The sequence below is a fragment of the Callionymus lyra genome, chromosome 2, assembly GCF_982586985.1.
Source record: "Callionymus lyra chromosome 2, fCalLyr1.hap1.1, whole genome shotgun sequence".
NCBI lineage: Eukaryota > Metazoa > Chordata > Actinopteri > Syngnathiformes > Callionymidae > Callionymus > Callionymus lyra.
In genome coordinates, this window is record NC_141819.1 from 36,653,908 (window position 1) to 36,668,897 (window position 14,990).

At 38.5% G+C, this 14,990-nt stretch overlaps 1 protein-coding gene across 1 annotated transcript in view; it reads left to right on the forward strand.

Annotated features, from left to right (window-relative positions):
* pde4ba (phosphodiesterase 4B, cAMP-specific a) overlaps nucleotides 1-14,990 on the forward strand; it is a 162,329-nt gene that overhangs the window by 17,098 nt on the left and 130,241 nt on the right. Inside the window, exon 2 of the mRNA XM_087784941.1 lies at nucleotides 6,660-6,734. Within this exon, the coding sequence (XP_087641067.1) occupies nucleotides 6,693-6,734 (42 nt within the window). The 5' untranslated portion in view covers nucleotides 6,660-6,692. The remainder of the gene's footprint in view (nucleotides 1-6,659; nucleotides 6,735-14,990) is intronic.

Here is a 14,990-nt window from a genome sequence, read left to right on the forward strand (position 1 = left end):
TCCATATCTAATGAGGCCTTTTTTAACTACACATGGCTTTGCTAAATTTAACACCAAACTTGTCATAATCTTCTATTAAAGTCTTGGGTGATATTTGTGCATTTAATTTAAATCAAATCACTTATGTTTTTAAATGTGTCCATGGGTTCAATTGGGAATGTTCAATAATTGGTTTTGCAAATAAGAGTGTGTATCGGCAAGATTCTGACGGTATGATAGCATTCTGAATGATACAGGGGCAACGGTAGAATATATCCCGATATATTGTGATACTGTAGAAACAAGGATAATCTGTAGTATTGTTCGAGTACTTGACTCTAGTGTCACATCAACTCTTTACTTGCTTTCATTTGTTTTGAAACCAAATGTGTCCAAACATCAGCTTTCGAAATTGCTAGAGTGGACCGTATCCTCTCGTCCTCAGTCATTGCCGGGATCTTGTGAGATTTCAATCTTACTTTTAGATTTTAATCTCTAGTTATATGTGAATTTAATTTTGATCAAGGAATTGTTGTGACGGCTGCTGTTGTGTTGAGAACTTCTGTTTTGTTCTTGTGAATATTTAAAAGTCAACAACTGACTAAATAAAAATTAATTAGGCTTTCCATGGCACACAGTGTGGTGCGGAGGTGTGTGTGCGCGCATTTGTTTCTGGGTCATTGTGGGGGTTTGTTTATTTGGTCTTTTGTTTGAAGCACTTTAGGCTGTCGTGGAATTGAGGCTGTGCGTTAATTTACATTAGAAGCAGAGCAGCTTATTTGGCATTACACGTAACTCTTTTGATGAAAAGGTTTTGAATGAGATTTCTCTGTGAGCATGAACAATTGATGGCCCTGAGCTTTGATGCGAGTACTACACCAGCAGTTTTATGTTGCCAGTTTAGATTTTTTCGCCATCAAAGTCCATGCTCTAATATTCCGTTTGAATCCAAGATCCCAATTATTCCAAATTTTTCTCTCCTTTGGGTGAAGCTTCAAATATGATACTGGATCAGGGACCAGTTTTCCCCCCATGTCAGCTGAGTGTCTGTCAAGACGACTTCCACTGTACAGATCGGCTGGAAATGTGACTTGATTTGTAACTTGACGTGTCATGAGCGGAATGATAATGTTAAAATGCCCAAGAAACCAGGATGAAAATAAAAGTACAGTGGGTGTTTCTTTCTTTCTTTCTAAAAAATCTTTATAAATGAAATCCGCCAAATAGTCACAGTTTAATTTTACACTAGTGAAATACATGTTAATGCTTCATAATCCCTCCTTGCAGTGTTTTTAAAAACTTTACGAAACCCTTATTTACATTTTCAACATTCTCACAAAATGTATACTCTCAAACACCTTCACCGTTTGGATAGCATGGAATTATTAAAACGAATGTGTTTATTTTAGTGTCTCTTAAATAGGTGTTGGACCTCTATTGTCCTCATCAGTATGTGTCTGTTTATTCAAAACTCTCTAATAACTCTCTAAATATTTACATAATTAAGCCCCGCCCACTGAAAATACTTGGTTTTTCTGGATATTAAAACCTATTTTACCATGACCACGCCCACCCAGCTGTGATTGGTGAAACATAGAGGTTTGTCACGCAGCGTTCTCAATTCCGGAAGTCTCCACCTCCAAGGGACTTGTTGTATAAACAAATCGGGTGTGAGATTACAGGTGGTTGGAGGAGGAGTGAAGACCATTATAACGGCACAATGGACTCCACTCCCGTAACCTCTTTTTCGCCAAGATTTCCGACGGGGTAGAACTTTATAAAGTAATAACTTTCCAAAGTTTGAAACATGTGAGGAAGTCAGAAGATGTCCATGTACGATATCATAACTATATAGCTTAGTTTTATCCTCAGGATTTTTCACAGGTAGTGTGTGTTGGTGGCGGATTAAAGATTGAGAGTTGTGTTTGGTTGCTTAACAAGAGCAGCATGTCTGTGTTTTGGCGTGTGCTGTTGCCTACATCATTCTGTCCATCAGTCAAAAAATAAAGTTACAAAGAATAATGGCCGTCTCTTATCCTGGTCTGTCTGGAACAATTATATTACCGCTCCTCTGATCGAGCTGCCGCCCCACCCGCCTCTTCTTTTTCCACAGAAAATTGTTTTCCTCTCATTATATACCAGAGTACCTTGACCAATGAAGATACAGAACTCAGTGCTCTGATGTTCACTCCCAATCCGGACACAAAATACAGTGGGCTGAGTGATACAGTAGAATTTAAACATAGAGTGATAGACATAAAGCCGAGAAATATTATGAAAACACACAGAAAGATGTAGAAATACTTAAGGATCGGTGGCAATGTGCCTCTGTCGTTCTGGGAACATCTGTAACTCCAACCTAAAATAGTGACGCCCGGTGGAGCAGTGTTGGTGTCATTAAAATAGTTTGACAATATAAATCCTCTTAAATACTTGGTTTGAAGGCCATAATAGTAAAGAGTGGAGAAAGGAGAAATACATTTAATTCAAAAATGCATCTGAAGTACAGATGTTTACAGAAGTAAAATGTAGCTGCACTGAACCAAATCTTGTATTAATTATACATGTGGTGTAACTACTATTAGCAGGGGAGGCCTCATTGTCAAACCACTGGAGAGCATCGCCTCAGAAACCTCTGTGGTTTCCATGGAAGGCTGCTGTTTGTTGCCGAGCCTCAAATCTGTCTCTCGTCTTCACACCTGTCGGCCCTAATATCCTTCATCAGGCGTCACCCGAGTAACACCGGGACTAATTGGGGTGTTGTGAACACACCCTCACTCAGATACACACATATTCCTGGGCTTATTAGCAGCAGCCAGCCTCCTCCCCGAGGTTACACTAATATGTTTTTAAAGTGTTAGCTGCAGCTGAGCGCCCTCTTCATTTGTTCCCTCTCTTAATAACAAATTTTTGTGATTAGGATCAATAAGAGCGTAACATTTTGGTTCATGGATTTATTTATTCGCTGCTTGACTATGTATAAATAGTGGTTAATATGAACTAATGAGTCAAAGATTATCCTGATGATTCATCCGCTAATCTTCTGCACACACGGAAAGAAAAGGAATGAAACCCAGCAGAATGATTTAAATGGTCGACCTGATCCACTCGGCGCTCCCTAACCCGTTGTCTAGTGGCCCTGGTGGGCCAGAACTGGAACAGAAACTGTATAAAATAGAGTCATTAAAGGGCAACTAAACCCACATCTCCCGACTCGCCCACATGTTTCAAATTTGAAGTCTTCCTTTCCAAGAAGTCCCTCATCATGACGAAGATTAAAAGTTATTACTTTATAAAGTTTTCGCCCGTCTGAAATCTCAGCGAACGAGAGGTCACAAGAGCAGAGTCCATTTTGACATAGTAATGGTCTTCTCTCCACCTCCAGCCAGCTGTAATCCAGCTTTGTTTAAAGCACGAGTCCCTTGGTGTCGGAGACTTCTGGGACTGATGACACGCGGTGACAAAACTCGCTGCTTGACTTATCACAGCAGATTGGGTGTGATTATGGTAAATAGGATTTAATCACCAGAAAAAAGGGATGTTCTTTTTCAGTGGGTGGGGCTTAAGCGCATTTCAAATATTTAAATTAAAAGTCTGATGAGTACAATAGAGATCCAAGATCAGTTTTGGTCTTTAAAATGAATCTTTTGGCAACAAAACGTTTCACTTTATTTAATTCAAAATAGTTTTGAGACATTATAAGGACAGAAAGAAGACACTAGTTCTGGGTGTCCATCAAAAGTTTTGACGAAGGTACCAATAAAGTATAGCTTTGTTACTGGTTCCTGATTGTACTTGTTTGGATATTTTACGAGATAAGTTCTAACATAAGGAACATGTTATCACAGATAGTATAAATCACGAGTAAAAAAGATTTGATACATTTTAAATCCAAGGTGTTTTCTTATAGAAGAAAACAGACGATTCAATATCAGGTCACGGACATGGATAAAAAGGTCATTTTTTAAACGACAAGATATTTTCGTTCTGTTCTTTAAAGTCTCATCTTCTTAATCTACATACTACAGCTGAGCTGCAAAATGATTTAAGCCCCACAAGACGCTCGTTTGTGCTTTCACTGACATCCACGATCCATTGTTGATGACAACCAACATCCAGCGTAGACATGGTCACAGTGAAGCAGGAAGACTAGGAGCCAGGGGAAGCAGCCAAGCGGTCCCTCAGCAGGGTGTTTATAAACGATTATTACGGATCATGGGTCAAGGAAGACATGAATGACATCAGTGTGACTAGAGGACGATGAGAATGGGTTCAGTAAGAGGAGGCTGACCGGTGATGGGAGAAGCTAAACAATGAAAAATAAATCAAATATTCTCTGTTTTCGTGAATGTGTTGCCGTGGCTGCTGTGAATCACACAGGAAGTGAGCTGTTGGAAATGTACTGGAGGTTCAGCAATCAAATGTGTATTTGTCATCTCAGCAATCACCTTTGAATCATACTCGAGTGGAGCGAGCACTGAAATATGCTTCACTGAAACACAGTGTTCTGCCGTTCAAATGGATTTCCTGTATTAGTTTACTTTTTAGAGTATGATGAAGTATTTTTATATGTAATTTAAAATGTTTTTGTGTTCATATTTGTGTGCTGAATGTTGTGACAGTCATTTCTCTTTGAACACAAGGGAAATATTTTGATTTTACTTCATGCTAAAAGGATGTGAAGAAAACTCCTGACAATTCAGGTTATTTTGTTTGTTTTTATTAAACTTTCAAATTGCATTCGATGAAGTATGAACGTGATATTATTGTGATATAAAGTTAAAAACACGTTTATATGGTGGTACGGTTTATCCACTGCAATTTGCTACAAAGCTCAATTACAGCCCCGTTTGGTCATTATCAGTGTTTTTCCTAGAAGAAAATGATGGCACGAGGTTCAGATGTCCATAGGGTGATTCATAGTCGAGGGGACTGGAATCGAACCAGAAAATTGGTGTCATTTTCTCAAAAGTAAATAAAGTAATTCAACTGTGACGGTGACACAACAATACAGTTGTTAGTCTGATTCACTCTGAATGTGAAGATTACCTTCACGGCTTGAGCTGTAACGTCCGAAAGAGCTTCTCTCCACGACTTCAGCAGCTGCTTTCTCTGAGCGTGAACATCTTTCAAAGCAGATTTTTATTCTTGAAGGATGACAGTCCCTGACAACGAGCCAACATGGTTCCACCGACAACGGCTCTGTTTACATGAACCTTCTCTCATTGGTTCATGTTTGCCTGAAAGAGTAATGTTTGGTCACGAAGTCGTAGCTCCCGGTGATTTCTGTACGTGTGTTCACCAGGATGATGAATCACTCGCCCGGTGCACGCCGCAAGACAAATCTGGTTTGTTGTGAGACCTTCTTGTGAGGAGAGGAGTGGAAGGCAACATGGAGAAAAGGTGTTTTGCCTTTTATGTTTCTGAAATGTTTTTTATTCAAAATAAAATATTAGGTTTATTTGTGGATTACCTTGTTTTGGATCTGAATATTTTTTAATTTAGAGTTCTAATTGATGGAAATTACAATTTTGATCAATCAGAGACTGGTCACAATTAAGACCAGAATTGGAAATTCAAGTCCTGTAGCTCTACAACAGATCCGGTGCAGTGTGTACTGCCGGTCCGGACCGCTTCCCACATAGCAGTGACTCATACCAGATCAGTATTTTTGTCCGGAGCGTGATGACTCACTCAATCCATTTATCCTTGTTAACCTGAAATTTTTTTGGCCTTGGTGGCCACCGTACTTTGATGTGATTACCTTGCGTTTTCAAAGCTTTTACTTGAGCAAAAACTGTTTAAGAAACCAAAAACACACATAAAGTGTTATGATTATGGCATTGTAGCAGTACCAGCAGAACAACAAACCTTTATTTGACGTCTGTCACTCAACACTTAATGGCACATTCATATCATTTAACAATGTAGATGCCGTCGATTTCTAAAAACCTTTGATTTTGAGACACAAGGTTTATGTGAGTAGTTCTCTTCGTTGAACACTTGTATGTTACATTGAATCAATAATGGAGCTCTGACCTTGATATACTTTCTTTCTAGAAGATTAATGCTGTTGTCAAGAGTTTTAAGGACACTGTGGATTTGTTTTCCACTATAGAAAACAGAAATGAAAGTACTGAGGATTAGTTTTGGGTCAGGTAAAGTTGGATTACATTCCTGTAGGCTCAAATGCAATATTGTTTCTATGGCTTGTTTTAAAATTCTCGGTAAGGGCATGACTGAATCTTTCCATCCCCCAAAACATGTTAGTGTGATTACGGATTTGTGTTCTACACTCTCTCCACCAATCTATTTGGACATGACTTGACTTGAGTTGAAAGTGTAGAGTTGTAGTTGTTGACTCAGTAACGTATATTAAATATCAATACAAATATCAAACAGGAGTGAGGAGGGCGAGCGTCCCTGTCTGCATCCACGTTTGAACTGTGTACTATCTCCTGGAGAAGTATATTTAGTACACTGCAGAGGAGCATCCCTCCTCTCTTCCTCGTATCTGAAAACTTGAAATGTCCAACTGAGTTAAATAAACCACATTCTAGTGTCTCACTCCTCAAATCCAAGCTCTTGGGATGACGCACCGTCAGATGATTTCTGGACTTGTGGTTTTGATCTTTCCTGTGATGCCAGTGATAACTTTTATTTGATGTTTTTTTTTTCAGGTGTGAAGCTGTGGTTGGACAGAGAGGAGAAAGATGAGGAAGAGCCGCAGCGTTCTGACAGTGTCGCCCAACAAAGTAAGAAAGAAATCTTTTACTAACTAAAATAAACAACAGACGGCGATTGATAAAGAATTCATTACAAATTTGAACAGTTATTTTTGTTGGAAGAAATCAATCCAATTCTGTGATTAAATGTTTTCCTTCCAGACTGTTGCTCCTAAGCCAGCGGTTCTTAACCTGGGTTCGATCGAACCCTAGGGGTTCGGTGAGTCGGTCTCAGGGGTTCGGCAGATCCCCCGCCGCCAAGGTCCGGACACACCAGAATTATCGTGTAAATTCGTGATGACACGCTACACTGCTTGGCCAATCAGTGCTGAGGGGAATCTAGTACGCTCAGTAGTCAAAGTGTGACTGTAGTACGTCATGTGATTTCCTTGTTCGTATTTGAATCCATACTAACCATGTCGGGCAAAATAAGAAAGTGGTCGGACGAATACGTACAACATGGATTCACATGTATCACGGAACGTGATGGTAGTCAGCGTCCTGTCTGCATGATTTGCAACGCCAAGTTGCGCGACTCTAGTCTCGCACCGGCAAAACTAAAGGAACACTAAGAGGGGTTCGGTGGACGCGCATATGAAACTGGTGTGGTTCGGTACCTCCAACAAGGTTAAGAACCACTGTCCTAAGCTTTGGAATGATCTTCCTCTCCCTCTGTGTTTGATGATCTACTGACTCCTTCAAGAAACATCTAAAGACATTTTTATTTGTTCAGGCTTTCCCCTGATTTTCTGGGACTCCTGTGTATGTCTCATGTGTCTTGACACTTTAAAGTATATATTTTAACTGTGCATTGTTTGTGATTTTTAAAGCACTTTGTGACCCTGGTCTAGAAAGATCTTTACAAATAACCTTAACTTTACTTACCAATCATGAGACAGTGATTCCAGGACTAGGAGGAGGACGGTGCAGTTAGTGAAAAGTATCATAAAATAATTTGTCAGAGTTGAATACACATGAATACATTTTGTCTTGACATGTGCGCTTGTCCTGAAGATAAACTTGTGTGGTCAGTTGAAATGGTCTTCATTCAGCATCCCTGGGTTTAATCATGTTGTGGTAATGACAGCAGCAGTGGCCAGAAGTCTCTCGTGATGAGGCGATGATGAGTAATTACGCAGCAATCAAGTGTCCTCAGAACACATGGACTGATGGTTCCACTCAGCAGCAGCAGAATTCTAGACTTTGTTCATCCCTCTTGCGTGTCATGTTGTCTCTGTTTTGACAGCTTCTACCTCCACGCAAGGCTTCTCCACACGTCTTCCAGCAGCGCTTTTTTATCTTCCCTCCCATACAGGTGCAGATTATATACAGGCTGTTTAAAGTGGAGTTATTTTCGTCAGTCAGGTGCTGCTCGTCCCACTCACTTAATTGTGTAAGTCCTGTCGATGCCAAGAAGGAGCTGTTGGCAAAAGTTTGTGCCAAATGTCTCTGATACTGTAGTACTTGCATGAAAAAATGGAAATACAATTTCTGATCTCCTCCTTTAACAACAGTAGATTTAACGTCGTACAAGTAAGTAAACTAAGTAACTAAAGTAAAGATCTTTCTAGACCAGGGTCACAAAGCGCTTTAACAATCAAAAACAATACACAGTTAAAATATATACTTTAAAAGATCAAGACAACATAAGAGAAACACAGGAGTTCCAGAAAATCAGGGAAAAGCCTGCACACATAAGAATGTCTCAAGATGTTTCTTGAAGGAGTCAGTAGATCATCAAACACAGAGGGAGAGGAAGATCGTTCCAAAGCTTAGGAGCAACAGCCTGGAAGGATTTCTCTCCTCTGGTCCGGAACCGTGTTCAGGAACCATCAGTAGATTCTGATCCACAGACCTCAGAGCCTGAGCTGGGGTGTAAGTCTGGATCAGATCAGTGATGTAAGGAGTAGGTTGACCATCTGAAAGTAAGAACCAGAATTTAAAAGTTGATCCTGAAAGAAACTGGAAGCCAGTGAAGAGTTTTAAGGATCGGAGAAATGTGAGTTCTTCTACTAGAGCAGGTCAGAATTCTCGCTGCAGAGTTTTGTACTAACTGCAGGTGAGACAGCTCCTTCTTGTTAAGACATGAAAATAAACTGTAACAATAGTCCAGACTGGTCAGTTTCTGGTCAGTTTTCTGCAGTGTTGAGATGGTAAATCAGATTTAATTCTAATTTTTGACACATGTTAAATGTCTGTTTCTTTTGATCTGGGGTGTCAAACTCGATCACACATGGGGCCAAAATCCATAACAATTCTTCATATCGAGGCTTCAATACAAGATGGAAATACAGATGAGCAGTATGGAAGTATTCGGATGTTTTTGAGTGTCTTTTTGGACGAAGATGAAGACGGAGACAACTGAACTTCAGTCACTACATTAAAATGAACATACGCTTCTGTCTATAACCCTAAAAAGGAACGTATTAGTCTGAAAATCATATTAGTCGACGAAAATGAGTGAATTTTTGATTTTGTATAAACTATCCCTTCAAACTTCAGCCTGTACTTCAGTCATGAAACTTCTCTACTCTCCTGAGACACTAAAGTGGGAACGCATATGTGACAAAAACACAGCAGCCTTGGCTGTCGGCTCACAGTAGCTGTCGAGAATGATTTTGTTCATCATGATGAGAAGCAGCATTTTGACTCCGAGCTCACATGCTGGAGAAAACTTGCAAATTGAGTTTCCAGAGGTTGTGGGCGTCGGTGGGAACACTCTAACATTTCAGAGCTGGAAGGTGATGTGGGCGTGCACTCGCCAGTCTCCATGTGTGCTCCAGCAATGTGTACCTTTTGAGTTATTTGAAAATAGCCTCCAATTTTCCCGCTAAAACATTTTACCGACCGCTTTTATGAACTCCACCAAATCGCCGCCTCACTCTTCCTAAAAGCCCGTTATCTGACCCAGTCGAGGCTAAGTACAGCAATCTTGTGGTCAGTGAAAAAGAGCTGTGGTTATCTATTCTGGTGTTTTTCCAGGCAGGATATTTCGTAGCAACACAACGTTTTGTCATCACTTTGTTAAACTGAAAGTGCTGTTGCTTCTCTCTGCCGTTGATGACTCACGGAGGTCAACGTACAAGGATGTTTTGAGTGTGGAGATTAGCCTGGGATTAGACCACTACAAGTGTGTTCAGAGAGAGCTGGAGTCGACCTGAAACCTCCTGGTGTTTGAGCGTTTTGGTGAACTCTGTGAGGTGTAGACACTTCTCTGTGGTTAATTGAAGAGTCTGGACTGACTCGCTAAATCACGTTTCAACGACCCGCAGACCTAATGAACTCATCACCATGCTGAGCAGAACGCTTCTGGGTCATGGGTTTGCATATATTGAAAAGCTTGATGGAGAGATGGCTCCAGATTATCTGAAGATTAGGGCTGTATGAAAATATTGATATGTTTAAATATTGCAATATTTCCACAATAAGGTATACATTTTCAACATACTGTATCCATTTATATATTTTACTACTGTTAATTTTTGTTGTTGTTGATAATCTTGTTATTTTATCGTACTCCTTCATGGTTTCTATTTCATTAATAAGTGTATTAAAAAAATACAAAATAAAATTAATGCAAATAATAAGCTGTTTGGTAGTTATTGTTTTGCGATAAACTTCTGGCTATTAATGGCAGTAGTAATTGCAAGCTACGCGGCTAGAGTAGCAATCTTGTGTAACTGAGGACAAGAGGATACAGTCCATTCCAGGAGCTTTTAAGGTGATGTTTGGACATAAAACAAATTAAATCAGTTTTGACTTCATCAAGAGTCCTGTGGTCTGTAAATTCTGCAACACCAGAGTCAAGTACTTGGACAATACAACAAATCCTTGTTCCCACAGTATCGCAATATATGGTATCGTTGACCCTGTACGGTGATACACCTAGCATAAGCAGACTTTAATTTACTGCCACTGTACTTTGAACGGTTCATGTTTTACCCGTGTCTGGACGTGAAAGAAACATGATTTATGTCATTATACATGTAACATGTGCAATTACAAGCAAAGCAACTGCAGTATTTATTTTCTTATCAGAAGAAAATGTGTGTAAGAATACTCTTGCATTAAAAATACTGTGAAACCGATATAATTAAAAATAAATTACCGTGATATGAAAATGCTGTCATACCACCGAGCCCTAGGATGTAAACAATTGTACAGCGGCTTCCAATAACGGTAAAAAGATGACAAAGATATATTGAGCCTCCAAAAATAATGTGTTGTAATCATAATCAGAACTGCTCTATTGTAATTAATATAAGAAGGATCTTTACTACTTCACCAACTACTTTAACTTTTCTTGTTTTGTTAGTAATTTTTATTAGTTATTCTAATCCCTCGGAAAAATAATTTGGAGGTGAAAATAACATGAAACAATATAAAAATTAGATACAATTATTTATACGACATGACATAATTATACTGAATCTTTTAGATTTGATATTTTCTTATTTCTGTCTGTCCTTTGCTGCGTTCAGTAATGCTTCCTTGAGTTGAACTGCCAGTGATGGGTTTCTGTTGTGTAAATATGATTCTCCACTTTTCACTGTCAGTTTTTTCTTACCTATTTTGGCTGCCATCCTGCTCCTGCTCTTCTAAACTCTCCTCCCGTTCCCTCTCTCCTCCTCCCTCGACGGTTGAGCTTGTGTATGTTCGGAACGTCGGGTCGAACTGAACAGCTGTTCCGTCTCCAATTAGAGTTCTTGGAAACCGAGAGTTGATTCCGAGCCAGTGGAAGCAACAGTGTGTCTCCTTCACTGTCTTTCTCTCTCTCCTCCTGACATCCCTCTCTCCATTCTCCTCCCGTCCATCTTTTGTTTTTTTATTTCTTCAGCACAACACTCTTTGTCTGTCCATTGTCTTTCCTGCCGTGGTCAGTTTTGGATGCTGCGCAGGAGTCGCTCCTGTCATCCTCCACAGCGGGACGAGAAGAGCTGTGACCTCTTGCACTTCTCCGTCTGTTGTCTTGAGGAACTTGTCGTCTTCTGTTCTTCCTCACAGATTGACCGCCAGCTGAGCCTGCCATTCTAAAAATGTACTGCATACGCTTCATTATTCTAAAATACATCAGGTTTAGAATAAAAAAAACGTTCTTTTATTTTTTAAACTTGATTGATAGTATATTGATTTAAGTTACCATTGCAGTATTAAAACTGTATGTTTTGAGGTTCTCAGTAAACATGGGGATATCACTATTTCAATCTAAACTTGCCTAGATGCTTTTTTCATAGCCATCTGTTGATGTGACTTTTGATCAGATGTTTTCTTTTCAATTATATTTAAATATCTGTGTTTAAAAAAATTAAACATTTCAGTTTATAACTAGGGTTATTTTAGTTAAAGTGTTTTTTTTTCCATTTCCCTAAAAATTTAAACTGTTTCTATATCAGAACCTGTGAAATATTGTTTCATCACTTTCTTTTCCTATTAACTGTTATTGGTCTGCTTTAAATTTGGATTTGGGCAAAATGCAAAATACATTACATGAATTGTTCTCTTTCTCACTTTAGTAAGATGTAAAGTGGCTCCTAACACCAGCTATTTGTAACTGAAGAAGCCTCTTGGATGAATGAGGTCTTTGAACATGTTCCCTGTCATATTTAATGACATATGTAACTTAAGAATGCACTTAACATGCACTGGTTTTTTAAAAAAAAAAGGTTAAATTGTGTCAAAGACTTTTGCCTTTCAAGAGCTTCTGTCAAACTTTTTAGCTTAAATTCCTGCCATCTTGTCTCCAATTCTGTGTGTGCAATGACCAAGAATTCCCACTAGTAGTAATGACCCTCAGTGTGGCCACTAGATCCATATATATATATTTTAATATTCTTTAAAGAAATGTAATGTTCTCTCTGAGCTCACCAGGTTAACATATATGCTAGTCTCTTGACATTACTGGCAACATTAGATGAGTTAATACATAAACTGTTCTTTCCAAATTTCCAGAACGTTTTGGTCAAAACAGCACGAGTCACCTTTAAATTGAATTCCAAAACAAAATGACTCTGTCTAGTGATACATTGTGGCTGGAGGTCAACAGAATCATTATTTCATTGTAATAAGCTCCAACTCTTGCTAGTGAACCTTTCCATCACTCTGGAATTATGAACAAATCAAGACAGAAACGTTTTTCTCCATCCACTTTATAAACAAATATTGTAAGTAAGTAAGTAAGTAAGTAAGTAATATTTATTTATATAGCGCTTTTCGAGACCACGTCACGTTTTATTCCAGTTCATTTCTGACAAAAACACTAATAAACATGAATGACTCATTAGTCTTACAGGAAGCAACGCCAAAAGATCATTTCCCTCATGGAAAAAACATTTAAAACGGAGTAAAATGGAAAAAAAGGCCAAGACACAATCCAATATCTCTTTGGCAAACATTTGGACATCTTGATTTAATTGTCCCATAAATGCACAATTCCCTAACAGGCAGTGTAACAACGTTGGATATTTTAATGCGTATACGGAGCTGTTTTTGTCTCTCATCGTCTCATCACATCGTACGCACGGCTCGTATAAACAATCCTGAATCAAAAACAGCCTGCAGCGTCTCGTGCCTGGTGTTTATGTGCCAGGCTCGTCGACGAGCTGAATTTATTACACACAACATATTGAGAAGGTGCACGATATCTCATCCTGAATAAAAGAATTGTAAAACAGTCGTGGCAGGTGCTGACGAAAATGGTTATCTGTCACTCCAGATAAGTTTTAATTTAATATTCTCTTTCTTTTTCCTTCAGAGAATGATTTTATATGTGCAAAGAATCTAATTATTCAACATGAAATGACTTTGTGCACATTAGACTGACACAATGGTTAATAAATAAAACCTCTGTAGGGCATGTTAAGCAGGAAGTTGGACAACATGCTAGAAATCACATGCTAAAGACATACATGTGCTAAAGATCACATTTCTATTTACAGATGATTGCAATCCAGTGTAAGTCATCTTTTAAAAGATAATGAAAAGCATAAATGCAGTTAAAGATTGATTTAAATGTATATATATTTTAATTTAATTGCGTTTATGTGTGTGACGGGGGTACGTGAAGAGCCAGTTATCGTCTCTTGAATCAACATGAATATTGTTTTGGCCCCAGACTTGAAGTGTGTTTTTGAAGGAATGGACCTTGTCTCACTGGTTCAGGGAAACTTGTATTCCTCAGCTGTGGGTGTGATGAGAGAAGGGGCTTCTGATGCCACGTTTGTTGGCTTGCTATTCTTTTTTCTTTCTGAAGCTTTCTTAATATGTCACCAGACGAGGAGAATAAATCAGAAGACATGTTGATTTTACCTCTCATTCACATTAAAGGAAAATTACAGGAAATTATCCATGCTTTGCAAAACATGTAACAATAACCATGTTGGTGCAATAGAATGTGTAGAAGATGTACTACTGGTTACAAAAAGCACAACTTCACTTAGTCACTAGTTAAACTATATCTTGATCAACTGAAATAGGTGCAACATCTGCGAAAACTCCAAAAGTATCTCAGACAAACTTCTCCTTTTAGCAGTAAGGGTTTTATGAAAATATCGATACATGTTGCAATTTTTTTTAATAATTCGAATTAAATATATTTTCAATTGACATGCTAATATTCATGAAATTTATAAATTTTGAGTTGTCATTAAACTTCTGGCCGCTAGAAAGTTAAAGGAACCACAAAATCCCATGAGATAAATCTGATGGCTGAGGACGAGAGGATACAGTTGACTCATGCAGCTTTTGAAGCATATTTTGGTTTCAAAACAAATCAGTTACGACTTCATCAAGAGTCATGTGGTCTGTAAAATTCTGCAACACCAGAGTCAAGTACTCAGACAATACTAAAAATATATCCTAGTTACTACAGTATCCCAATATATAATTGAGTTGTCCCTGTATCGTGATACATATCATATTACAAATACACCCAGCAATTTAGCAGATACGTTAGCTCTGCATATTTTTCTAACTATCATACCGTCAAATTCAGTTTTTTCTACTTTTCAGAACCCGGAAAAGTGTTGTTGTTTTGTATACCATGTGATAAAATACTAAATTTCATCAAAATATTAAACGTTATTGATTCTCCTGAACTCTCACCTCATACATACATGCATAAACTCTTCTGAACATTGGTGGCAATTATTCCAAGTATTTGACTCTACTGTATAAAACACCTTTAAATTCCTTGACAAATGCATACTTGTGTCACGATTCATGCAACAGAATTTGAATAGAGCCTCGTCCTTGAATACAAGTCTCTTCGGTGTGTGATCAGGTGTTTTT